At 44.0% G+C, this 13,900-nt stretch overlaps 1 protein-coding gene across 1 annotated transcript in view; it reads right to left on the reverse strand.

The window, feature by feature from the left end:
- Window positions 1-13,900, reverse strand: part of LOC119970453 (colorectal mutant cancer protein-like) — a 306,036-nt gene that overhangs the window by 40,587 nt on the left and 251,549 nt on the right. The window contains 2 exon segments of the mRNA XM_038805079.1: window positions 5,880-6,086; window positions 7,693-7,927. Coding sequence (XP_038661007.1) covers window positions 5,880-6,086; window positions 7,693-7,927 — 442 coding nt within the window.

Here is a 13,900-nt window from a genome sequence, read left to right on the forward strand (position 1 = left end):
CGTCCCAACATACGCCTCATAAAGCCCGCATCGTCCCAATTTGGGGCATACACACTAGCCAGTACCACCTTCTCTCCTTGTAGCCTGCCCCTAACCATCACATACCTACCCCCCTTATCCGCCACCACCTCCGGTGCCTCAAACAACACATTTTTCCCCACCAGAATCGCCACTCCCCGGTTCCTCACATCCAACCCCGAGTGGAAAACCTGCCCCACCCATCCCTTCCTCAGGTGGACCTGGTCCGCCACCCTCAGGTGGGTCTCCTGAAGCATTGCCACATCCGCCTTTAGCCCCTTCAGGTGAGCCAGTACCCTCGACCGCTTCACCGGCCCATTCAACCCTCTCACATTCCAGGTGACCAACCGGATCAGAGGGCGTCCCGCCCCCCTCCCCCGTCGGCTAGCCATAGCCCGTTGACTGCCCGCCCCAGGCCAGCACCCCCTGCTCGACCCCGTCCCCATAGCGACAACCCCTCACCTCTGTCCCCCCAGCCCCCACCAGCTCCTTCTTGACCCTACCAGCAGCAACCCGGTATTCCCCTTTCCCCCCCTCCCTTCCCCCCCCAGGCTAGGAACCCTCCCAGCCGCGAACCGTCCTCCATTGTACTTCCGTGGGTCAGCTAACTTCTGCTGACCCCGGAAACTCCCGCCAATAGCCCGACCCCTCCCGAAGTGGGATCATCCCCCAATCTATCCCTCCTCCTGGCACCGCTCCAGCGCGGGGAAGAACCAGTTAAGGCCCCGCCTCCCCCGTCACCATCTCCACCCCCCAGCCCCGCAGCACGGGAAACCAGAGGAAAGCCCGCGCTTTTGCACTGCCCCACCACACCCTTCTGACGCAGCTCCCAAATATCAGCCCCACTCCATACCCCCACTCCGGCATAGAATACAACATACCCCCCCGACCCTCCCCTCAAGATACACAGCCCAGACAATGTCCCACAGCACAAAAACAAAAACATAGCAGAACAACCCCTCCGTAAATAACCATATCAAAATTGCAAAAGTACTAAAACAAGAAGAAAACAACAGAAGAAAAAGAGAACACAGCAACAGCAGAATCCAGCACTAATATCTTACAGCCGACCTCGCAACCCCCAACCCCTAGTTCAAGTCCAGTTTCTCCGTCCGCACGAAGGCCCACGCCTCCTCCGGGGAATCGAAATAATAATGCCGGTCCGAATAAGTTACCCACAGGCGCGCGGGCGGCAACATTCCGAACTTTATCTTTTTTCTATAAAGCACGTCTTTCGTCCGATGTAACCCTTGCATTTGTAAGGGGGGAAAGGATTTTTTGCATCCCTACCTCGTTTATAGAGAAGATGAATAGAGCTATGGTTGGGTGGTGGGTGGCCGGTTGGTAGGGTTGGATAAGTCCACACTTGGGATTGAGAAAATCCCCCAGTTAGAGCTCAGTGTATCGGATTTTTATTTTGCATTTATGTTACTTTGAGTCTTGTGAATCCATGTTTTATCTCTTATGAAAGCCCGGGCAGATAGTGCATCCGAGAGAGAACTGGGTTCCTTGTGATCCTTTTTTATGGTTGGCCTCTCCAGAGTTGTTGGGAGAGGAAGGAAATGAATGGTGGCACACGGTTGGGTATGGTCGGTTCGTCTTTGCTCGATTTGTTGGAGCTGAGAGTCTGTATGCTGTGCACCTGCGATTTTGCAGCTCTTCTTCGGTTTGAGAGTAGACTTAATGGGGAAGATAGGCACCCTTCTTTATGTGGTCTTTTCTGGTGACTTCCTGAGTAGCCCCTTCTTGTAGTTGTCCATTCCCTGGGAAGGCAGTGTTTTTGTTGTGGCAGTGCTGCTCCATCCCTCCTTGCAATGGCATCTGACATTATTTCTGTTAATTCAGGCGCTCCTCCCTTATGGGGATTTGTTCTCTTTAATTGAGTGGGCAGCCTATTGTTGTCTATCAGGTTGCAGGGGGTTTTCCTTATATCAGGGAGGGAGGGGGAACAGGGTATTCTTCTTCGCCTCGGTGATGGAGTCTCCTCGATTGAGGAATGTATCGGGCCAATTGTGTTACTATTCTTCTGTCCTCTGCATCTATGTATGTTGAGACATTTCTGCTGTGCTGCACCATTCCTGTGATTTTGTTGCGTTATTTGTTAAAATGGAAAACTTAAATTAAAATATTCTTTTAAAAAGTCAGGTTAAGGGGGGTCATTATCATAGATCAGAGAGGGTACACAGACAGATGAGAGAAACTAAAGACATAGCTGCCAGAGTTATGATGGGGGAAGACTCTGTGATGTTTAGCTCAGTGGACAAGGGAAAGGAAGAATCAGCAGAGACGGATAAATTAATGGTCTCAATCTTAACTGATTAAAACATCCACAAGCACATCACACTTATTATTGGAGGCAAGGCTGAATGATGCATTAAGAAGGAACATAAGGAGCTGGTTGATACTGAAGAAAAGCCAGAGGTTATCTATGCTTTCCTGAATAATCCTGAAGTAGTTTTGGCAGAATAGAGTACGGCCCAATAGTGCATGATATGGTCTAGCCAGATCTGGTGATGGATGGTTAAACCAGCTGTGCATCATATATGTTTAAGTCTGTGTCCCTTATTTGAGCATGCAAAGAGTGGGACCAAATGTGAAATCCAGAGATGGGAAGGTAAAGGTTTCCTTGGGACAAGGACATCCAAGGTAGATTGACGGTTTGATAGATCAACAGCTGCAGAAGCACTGGGGTGAATGAAGCATACAAGCCATGTAGTTATGATGTAGTAATTAGTGTTGTGACTTGGGAACGTGTTTTTCTAGCAATGGACTTACAAAAGAAGCGAGTTGGAAGGTGGTAGGGAGATACATTTAGTCAGAAATGGTCTTGTCTGTGACTAAGACATTATAGGAGTGGAAATGCAGGAAAACGGCAAAGTCAAAGAAGTGATCATGAATATAGGTTGGAGGGAGAGTTACCAGGGCTCCAGCAGTAGGCACACAAGGTAAGTGGTTAGTGAATTCAGTGAAGAAAAGGCGACGAGAGATGAAGCTTGAAATCATAGCCACTCTGCTGAGGCTGGGGGAGGAAACTAGGGAAAATATCTTGGGGAAAAACTCAGAATGGGGTTGGGAAGGGAAACAACGATTTTAGTGACGAGGTAAAAAGGAGGAAAAAGTTAGTGGTTAGAGGACAAGTGGAGTAGGAAGAGACTAGGGTGTGGTTTTTGTGATGGTGAACACACCACCACAATGGCAATTCAGGCGAGGGAAGACAGCACAAAGCAGAGGAAATGAAAAAATGAAAATGAAAAACGCTTACTGTCACGAGTAGGCTTCAATGAAGTTACTGTGAAAAGCCCCTAGTCGCCACATTCCGGCACCTGTCCAGGGAGGCTGGTACGGGAATCGAACCGTGCTGCTGGCCTGTTTGGTCTGCTTTAAAAGCCAGCGATTTAGCCCAGTGAGCTAAACCAGCCCCATGGAAGTGTGGAATGTTTCGATAATGGTCATGTTCCTGTTACCCAGGAGCCAGTTTCCATCAGAGCAATAAAGTCATGAATGGAAAAGGAATTGGTTGTGAATAAACTAGCTTTCTGGAAGGAAATTCAGTGGTAATGATTGGAAAGGTGGTGAGGCAAAATAATCAGGAGAAATGAAGGGTAGTATGACTGGGTGACAAAAAAAGAGGATAACATAGAAAAAGGTGGATGTAAGTAAGTAATGGGTTCTTACACAGCAACAGCCACAATGCACGCATGAATGGACTCAGTACACTTCGGATTACATTGGTAGAGTGCAGAGATTCGAAGAGGCAAGACCCAGTTCAAAGAGAACTTTCTGGAGACTTCATATAAATTTCACTTCCAATTCCCAATTATTTGAGAGCCATCTGCTGACAGTGTGTGGGTTTCTCCATTCAAGGATGCCCGGAAAGTGTTCTCCGATAGGACGGAGGATAAGGCGTCAGGAGAAAATTGGGATCGTGATCGGTATTGGTGCCAGGCGCCAACCCAATCGCAATGCTCCAACCCCCTGATGGCAGGGAAATGAGGAACATCTTAATAAAAGCAAATGGCTCTTAATTATCTATTTGCATCTATTTAACGGACACAGTGCCCTTTTGCTCCGGCCTCCCTTGATTATCCGGCCAGGAACCACGTGGGAGCAGATCACTTGTGGTCTGAACCAGCGTGGTCCTGGCATGGTGGATTCATGGTGGGTCTTTGGCCCAGCGAAAGGTCCACCACGCCAGGGCCATGCTGGTATGGACTGAGGGCCATGCCCCCCCCCCCCCCCCCCATGATGCACTGAGGGCCATGCCCCCCCCCCCCCCCCCCCCCCCCATGATGCACTGCCTTCCCACACCTCCTCTATCAGAGCCTCCCTCCATGCCCGGAACACCCCTACTCCCCAGAGACCCTGGTAACGGGAGACCCCTGTAATGGGAGGACCCCCCCCAAACAGGGACCCCTGTGATGGGCAGACCCCCTGCCCCAACAGGGACCCCCCAACAGGGCATCCCTGTAATGGGAGGACACCCAACAGGGACCCCTGTAATAGAGCAACCGCTCCCCCCCCCCCCCCCCCCCCCCCCCCCCACGCAGACCTCAAAGAGATTTAAGTGCAGAGATTGGAATACACTTAGTGCCTGGAACTCACTTCCATCTCTTCTATATGGTGAATGTTCACAAGCATTGGGGTTTCACCACCTAGACCACCGAACCGTGGTGAGAGATGAATGAATCAAACCTGCAGATGATTTGTAGAAGCGGTCAATCACAGACCACTACTAGAAAGCTATGAATGGCTTGCAGCTAATGGATCTGCGGGAATCAGATGCAGGTCACACCTGTTCTCCTTCCAGGAATCAACACCTTGTGCTACAAGGTAAGTGTTAACAGCTGTAATTCTTCTCACTGCCTGTCTGGACTCCGCTCTAGCTTCCAGACAGGGGTCTCATTTCTGTGGGGGACGGGGGAATCCCTAGGAGGGGGGGGGTAATCCCCTATCACAGGGGTTCCTATAGGGTGGCTTCTGCCTGCTGTTGCATTGTTGCATGCTGATGGGGCCTTGCGGCATGCCTGGAGCACTGGTATGCCATCCTGCCCCAAGGTGTCTGCTTCCAGGTACCTAAACTGGTCCCAAAAGTATGGAAAACTGGAGGTTGCCAGGAAAATCCCAGTCAATCTCCTCTGATTGATCTCAATTAAGTCCTTAATAATACTGAATAGCTGCTTGCGACATGCAGGGAATTAGCCCTGCCAACCCCAATGGCACCTCCCCAAAAATGGCCTGGAGGCAGAATGGAGCTGAGGAACTAATTTTCAACATCGGCCCATCCATCCTCCAGCCTCTGGGGCGTGCAGGGGGAGCATAAATTCAGCCGAGTTTTAAGTTGTTTAAAGCGGAATTTGAGTTGATAAGTGAAAGGAGAGTTTGTGAGATTTGTGAGAAAGAATTGGTGATGAAAGTGAGAAAAGTTTTCAGAAGCGCATAAAGGAAAAGAAAATCTTGACAATGTAGAGAGTATGGGTATGCAAGATCGAAGCAGTTGATCTTGAAGGAATGCAGTTGATTGTTCTAAAAGTACATATAACGGTTAAGGCCTTCCAGTAAAATCTCAAAGAAATATTATACCACAGCAATTATTTGTAATCTTGTGATGTTTCTCTACACCTTTTCTTCTGAGTTGGTACAAGTGAGACAGGGTGAAAATAAAGTTTAAAATAGCAAGGTTAATAAGTGCCAGTAGAAAACAGAACGAATGATTCAGAGAAAAGAAGATAATTAGAAGAAAATATTGTAGTTGGTATCAGCAGGTTGAGAGCAGCAGCACTTTTCCAGTTTTCTAAACAGCAATGTTATATTATCAGGATTTTTACACAGCTTTTATCAACTAGACTAATGGTGTTATTTACTTTAACTTGTTTATCCTTTCCTCCACTGCTGGTTGAGCTGAGAGATTGCATACGTTGCTCCTTTTGTTCTTCTACTTCCGATTTCAGGTGTTCAATATGTACTAAGTAAGCTTGTTCCTGGGCTTCACGAGTGCTCAGCTTCAATTCAAGTGCTTTCTTCTCCTTTTCCATCAAATAAAGCTGAGCTTTGAGTTCGGCCATTTCCTCCTTCAAACAGAAATATGTTTCAGATCATAAAAAGATGTACTAGCTTGTGTCAAATATATGTCAGAAATATTCAAGCTTTGGCTATAAATCAATATATCAAACTTGTCTGGTGTAGATTATAGCCACTAATAAAGGGACTTTGACCTCATTAATACCTTGGCTCCACATGCAAAAATATGGTAATTTGAGCTGTTGATCCACAGAATTCTAATGCCTTCCAGTGACATTTCGCATGGGAGCAAAACTCGACTATAGCATTGTGGTACATCTTTCTGAAGAAAAGTCATATTTGACTCAAAACGTTAAGTCTCTCTTTTCACAGATGCTGCCAGACCTTCTGAGTATTTCCAGCACTTGCTGTTTTTATTCGACAGACCTGTAGCTTTCACATGGCACTGCTCAAAATTAACATGAGGGAGAGACTGAAGTAGTTTGCCGGCAAGTACAGTATGGGGCCATGGAGCAGAGCAGTTACACAAAAGGTAACTAGAGTAGGGATGCAGCAAAATACAATACTTCAGTTGAAGCAGAGGTGAAAACAGACTGGTTTATTTTTACTCAGTATCTAGACACAGCAAAATTCAAAACCTGTGCGGGTAGAAACTTTGTTCCAATTGAGCATAATGTATCCCAGCTTAAAGTGGTCAAATTCAGACTGGTTGACAACTTTGGCCTGCATCTCTGGTCTGTACAAAACATGATTCTGAGCTCAATTTTCTACTTAATTGCCTTCCTCCCATGAAAATATTTCTACTCGAACCACTAAAGTAGTTAAAACAACAAATATTCTCCAGGTCTCCTGGTCAACAATCCTATCTCAACCATCTCAACTAAAACCAAAAACTGATCAGCTTGTCATCACCTGATTGTTGCTTAAGGATCTAGCTGTATAAAAAATGGATACTGGGGTTTGCATACAAATGTCACTGCATTTCAAAATAATGATTGCATTGGAAATATGTTAAAGGATTTGACAAATGTAATTCATATCTTACAGCTGTTTCAATCCTTTTTGCTTTACTGGTACTTTTTCAGCCTCGCAAGTTATTAAATCAAGCAATTGTTTCTTTGCGGTAGCAGTTAGCTTTCCAGATTAATGTCTACTTATTCTCTCCTCTTCATATTGTTCGGTCCTATAAATCATAGTTTCCAGTTATGACAAATCATCTACACCTAAAACATTAATCTATCATTTCCCTTTCAAGATGTTGCAGAACTCTTGAGCGTTGGGCATTTTCAGTCATTTCTTTATATCACTATTTAATCAAAGTATCCATTGTTTATTGGTATCACATAGCAAGGATGAAGCCCACCACTTTACTAAAATCAAGGTATTTGGAAAACAAATATGGATTGTAATATTTAAGATAAATGCATAAATTGTTAGCTTCAAGTTTCAGACACGATTCTGACTTAAAACATTTTTCAAAATAAGCTGTAATGATAAATTTGCGACTTGATCTGTTGAGTACTTCAGTACCTTCCATTTTTGTTTCATATTAGCCCGAGTTAACTTTAGGCAATGGTTTTTAAATGCAGTAAAAATTTCAGTAGATTTTGTAAAACAAGTTGTTACAAGGCTAAAAGTCAGTGATTCTTCACTCACCTTCATAGCCATGAGTTCCTGCATTAGAACTGCATTCTCCAAATCAAGTCGTTGACTATCTCCCCGAGGTTTAACATCATAACTCAGTGGATCAATATGAATACTTTCCAGCTCTAACATAGTTAGCTTGACTGCTGCTCTGTCATTCTTAAGCTGCTGAACATAATCCTTTAATCTCTGTTCATCTTCTTTTGTAAACTCTGTATCACAGCTACTAGCAGTTGAGCTTGTAGTACTGAAGAGACAATTATAATCAATGTATTATGGATACAGTATAATTTTTTAAAAAATACTGGTTAAATACTTAGTCTGGACTACTATCAAACATAATTGTATAATTGGTGAAAAAAGAGACATGCTTTTGAAGCTTAAATAAAAGCAAATGACTGCAGATACTAGAATCTGAAACATTAAAACAGAAAATGCTGGAAAATCTCAGCAGGTCTGATAGCATCTTTGGAGAGATAACAGAGCTAAAGTTCTGAATCTGGATGACTCTTCATCAGTCTAACGAAGAGTCATCCAGACTCGAAACATTAGCTCTGTTATCTCTCTACAGATGCTATCTGATCTGCTGACATTTGCCAGCATTTTCTGTTTTTGCCTTCAAAGCTTACTGTCTTTCATTCGTCAAGTCAGCCACAAGAATGCTTAATTTTAAAGGGAACAACATTTATGCTGCAAGAAAAAGGTATGCTGATTGCGTCACAAGTTGGCTCTGATTGGCTGTGATGTTGCCATGGTGAATGCACCAAACCCCATGCTTTTGTTTATTCAGAAAAGGCACAATGACTGAACATATCCTATGGCCTGCAGAGAACAGGTCCCTACATGTGAATATATGTAGCTTCCAGCAACCATCAGTGAACTACAGTGCGAGCCTGTCTGATAATCTTAAATTGGCTGTTAGTGTAATTTTTAGCACACCGTGCCAAATCATGGAATCACATACGATGTTAGATGTTTTGCGTTTTGAAAGCATGGGTTGGTTGAGTAGTCATAGAATACCTACAGTACAGAAGGCCATTCGACCCATCAAGTCTGCACCGATCATCTGAAGGAGCACCCTACTTAGGCCCATACCCCCGCAGCCCCACCTAACCGTTGGACATGAAGGGACAATTTAGCATGGCCAATCCACCTAACCTGCACATCTTTGGACTGTGGGAGGCAACTGGAGCACCGAGGAGGAAACCCATGCAGACATGGGGAGCAAACACAAACTCCACACAGTCACCCAAGGCTGGAATTTAACCTGGGCCCCTGGCGCTGTGAGGCAGCAGTGCTAACCATGTGCCAGTGAGTACTCTGCCTATTGTGATCAGCCAAAGGGCATGCTGTTTGACATGATCTGCCACCAATCATTGCAATGGAAGACCAACGTATCTCATATCACCGCAGCACTGAAATTCATATGCCACATTACTCATTTGAATGATGGGAAGAATGTATTTTTCACTTTATGGCAGCATCCAAAGCATTCAGGTCCAAAAGTGGCAGCTTTCTATCCATACGTGTATGCATGATACAAAGCAAGCAATGATTTGATTGGGACAGCCACACTTTCAGACCTGAAAAGTATCCAGTCTATCTCAAATTACTCTGGGAAGTTGAAGTATCTTAAAAATTCGAGCAATAGGTGAAGCCAGTGGTTTCATGCTGCAACTTTGTAGTGAGAACACGAGTAGTCATGTGAAAAAAGTTCTGCTGATCATATGAGTAACGTAATAAATTAATTTCAGTGCCAGATATGTAAGACAGGAAAAAAAGAAAATAAAGAGTAGTGCTAAAACTTGAATTAGAATTTGAGAGAAAATGGGAAGCCAAAATTCTTGAACTGGACAGAGAAAGACTTTGATTACACAGAGTGACTAGCTGGGAGATTTGACGATGAGTGAGCTTTAACTCTGGCTTTGATTTGGAAAGGAATATGTGCTCAGTGACTAAATTCAGGAAGACGAGACTTGAAATGTACTTAGTCTCACTGGAGAAAATCTTTCCAAAGTTACGACGGCCAACAGAAATCTGGTTAATTTTATTGGTGCGTTTTGGTAGAGAAAGCGTTGGAGACTTGTTTGACCCTTTTAGATGAATAGTATGTACAGTACAGTTAAGATTGCATACAAGTTCTAGAAGTTTACAGACAAAAGTTTAGAAACCCAAGGAAGAGACAGAATCTTACTTTTGTGGAATTTGCTAGAGAAAAAGAAATCGTATTTGATGCTAAGCTAAGAAGCTTGAGCAGCATTTTCAAAACTCGAGAGAGGTGGATGGAAGAATTTAAAAACAGGATTCCTTTTTGAATAAGGTCCTCCCTAGAAAACTATAAAGGCTCCAGATAAGAGAAAGTATTGTCATGGTTGATGGTTACAAACTATCCCATAAACATAAAGGTAAACCTTTGTTTGCAAACTCACAAAAAGCTGCAAAGATAAAAGAGATGTGTTGATGAACACAGAACACCAGTTACACTCAAGGGATAGGAGAAATGAGAAGACAGAGGCTCCTCAGAGCAGTACGGCGGATAACCGTGGTTTGAAGGGACAAGATTTTCTTTGTGATAAGAGGTCATGTGAAGTCAGATTACTGATGATTAAAACTCAAAACAGTATGAGCATAACAGTGTGCGTATGTATGGTGTGACTACAGAAAATGGTGCACCAATAGCTTTGAACATATTTACTGTTAGTAAGTCAAAAATTGTTCATATTTGGGTGAAGTTCCCACATCTTTGTCTGGTGAAGCATTCTAAGAGATACAGTGTCAACTCAATCACTAATCGTAGTCGGTGATGCAAAACTCCTCTAGAAGATGGGGCAGCATGGTAGCATGGTGGTTAGCATCAATGCTTCACAGCTCCAGGGTCCCAGGTTCGGTTCCCGGCTGGGTCACTGTCTGTGCGGAGTCTGCACGTCCTCCCCATGTGTGCGTGGGTTTCCTCCGGGTGCTCCGGTTTCCTCCCACAGTCCAAAGATGTGCGGGTTAGGTGGATTGGCCATGCTAAATTGCCCGTAGTGTCCTAAAAAGTAAGGTTAAGGGGGAGTTGTTGGGTTACGGGTATAGGGTGGATACGTGAGTTTGAGTAGGGTGATCATTGCTCGGCACAACATCGAGGGCCGAAGGGCCTGTTTTGTGCTGTACTGTTCTATGTTCTATGTTCTAAGATGCACTATTTAGGAATATAGTGATTAAATATATTAATCAAGGGTGTTTAACAGCTCCATTGCATAAAGTTAATTTAAAAGATGGTGTCATTTTTGACATTGTAACTGGGGTAATTGTGTCAAAGTTGCCTAATAATGGTGCTACTTTCATACTAGGAATTGACTTTGCTGGAGATAAAGTCCTACCATCTCCAATAAAGTCCAATTAAATGGACTTTAATTAAATGTATTTCATCAAATACATTCAGAGCTCTGGAACTATCTGTACTCCTACTATGAAAATGACAGTTCTAGCCAAGGATATGTCCAAAGGGTCAAAAGCTCAGATTCCCGAGATTAAAAAAAACACTGGGACATCAGACTGGCATGGAGTTACAAACAGCTAGAAATGAATTGAGGCTATCTGAATCTGGCCTGCAGGCAGGCACTAAGCCATATGTCTCAAAAAGAAACAAAGGAAGATGATGTTTTATAACAAAATGACCTGGCTGAAACAAATTAAGATACTGTGGAACTCCAAGGACGAATGAGAGTTTTGGACCATAAATTAAAACTTCAGAATGACAAAACTGCTACTCCATTGAGGGAATAATTGAGCAAAGTTTGTGCTGAGAGGAGAAAAGAAGTTAAAACGATTTGTGAAATGGGCTAAAAAAAAAATGAGTATCAAGATATTTTGACAGAGCATTAACATGACCTAAGGAAGTTCTTAGTGTAGTGAGTAAATATAGTGAATACAATGGCATGAAGTCACTTGTGGGGTTGATGTACAGGCCCTCTAACATGTAATCATACCCGAGGGCTGGGTATCAAAAGAAGAAATAGTGGGAGCTTGTCAGAAAGATACGGCAATTATCATGGGAGATCTTAATCTACATAGACTGGAATAATCAGATGGGCAAAGGTAGAACAGATTTGACATTACTATCAGATCATCCATGATCTTATTAAACCGTGGAGCAAGTCCGAATGGTGAATAACCTACTCCTGATCCTTTTTCAAATATTTATATAACTGTGGAAGCAGATTGTTGGTTGTTTTAAAAGTTAAATTTGGGTCCTTTTTGAATATATAGTGCAGAAGGAGGCCATTCGGCCCATCGAGTCTGCACCGACCCATTAAAGCCCTCATTTCCACTCTATCCCCGTAACCCAATAACCCCTCCTAACCTTTTCGGACACTAAGAGCAATTGAGCATGACCAATCCAACTAACCTGCCCGTCTTTGGACTGTGGGAGGAAACCAGAGCACCCGGAGGAAACCCACGCAGACATGGGGAGAACGTGTAAACTCCACACAGACAGTGACCCAGCAGGGAATCGAACCTGGGACCCTGGCGCTGTGAAGCCACAGTGCTATCCACTTGTGCTATCGTGCTGCCCACGGTAGTTTTCTGCAGTTTAGAGTATATGTTGCCTATTGAATAGTTGCTTAGGCAATGTTGTTTTTAGTTTGTTTGTTCCAGTAAAAGTCTTAAAACGTGGAATCATTTTGTATGATCCTTTAATCAGTCACAGGAAATGCAATTTGTTTTCAAAAATGTTATTGGTCTCGACAGGATAGCAAAACGATGGAGGTTGCTGTCCGGTTGACTCCGAATGAAGGCAAGTCTGATAGTTTCACTGATATTACTACAGCAACATCTGGGACAATCATGCAGATTGTCACAGTGCACTCCAGTAATTGTGTGTCCATAGAAAATGTCTGATAATTGTAACTCCTCTGGCTGCATGTCCTTTTTACATATAGAATAGGTCAACAGGAACAAGTATTCTTTATAAACAGATTGTTAAAAGTTCTAAAGAGGGGAATGAAGAAGAATTCAAACTATAACCCCAAGAGAGGACCTGAATTGTACAGGAAAACCTCTTGGACGCATTAATATTCTATAGCTAAATTTATGGTGAAGCTTCGTATTCTGCCTCCAGGAATTATGTAATAGTTGTCATATTTATGACAGCCAAGTTTCATTTTGGGGCGAGGAAATAGAATGAAGGGAATCAAGAGTCAATGAAAAAAAATTAAATTTCATTTGTGCTGGCTTATCAGAGGCTCTATTTTAATATAGGGAATGAGAACATCTTCATGATTTCTTTGGGAGTAACAGAGTTGAACCAATAAGAATGCCTTTAAAAAACGAACTGGCTGCAGTGTAACATTCTGAAATTATAGGTAGAATTTTATCAAAACAGATCTGCAGACAGTCAGAAGGCCAATAGTGGGTTGGGTACACGGTGGCACAGTGGGGTCAATTCCAGCCTTGGTTGACTGTCAGTGTGGAACATAAAACAGAGAACATCTAGTGCAGAAGGAGGCCATTTGGCCCATCGAGTCTGCACCAACCCACTTAAACCCTCACTTCCACCCCATCCCCATAACCCAATAACCCCTTCTAATCTTTTTGGACACTAAGGGTAATTTAGCATGGCCAATCCACCTAACTTGCACTTCTTTGGGCTGTGGGAGGATACCGGAGCACCTGGAGGAAACCCACGCAGACACAGGGAGACCGTGCAGACTCCGCACAGACAGTGACCCAGCGAGGAATCGAACCCGGAAGCCTGGCACTGTGAAGCCGCAGTGCTAGCCACTTGTGCTACCGCGCTGCCGTTATGTGAGCAGTACGGTAGCACAAGTGTAGAGTTTGCATGTTCTCCCAGTGTCTCTGTGGGTTTTCTGCTAGTGCTCCGGTTTCCTCCCACAGTCCAAAGATGTGCAGGTTAGGTGGACTGACCATGATAAAAATTGCCCGTTAGTGTCCAAAGATCTGTAGGTTAGGTGGGGGTATGGGGGTAGGGCAGGGGAGTGGGCCTAGGTGGGGCATTCTGTCAGAGGGTCAGTGCAGACTAGATGGGCTGAATAGCCTCCTTCTGCCCTGTATGGATTCTATGATTTTATGAGACAGGCTTTGCTGTGACTCTGGAGTTCAGCCAAGGTATTAGCATCTCTCTTCCAGGTTTTCTGATTAGAGGGGGCTTGGTGAAATGTAGAATTTGTAGTTAAAGGAATCCTGACAGGGGGCAGAATAACTGAACTGTACACTA

The sequence above is a fragment of the Scyliorhinus canicula genome, chromosome 8 (genome assembly GCF_902713615.1).
Source record: "Scyliorhinus canicula chromosome 8, sScyCan1.1, whole genome shotgun sequence".
Taxonomy (NCBI): Eukaryota; Metazoa; Chordata; class Chondrichthyes; order Carcharhiniformes; family Scyliorhinidae; genus Scyliorhinus; species Scyliorhinus canicula.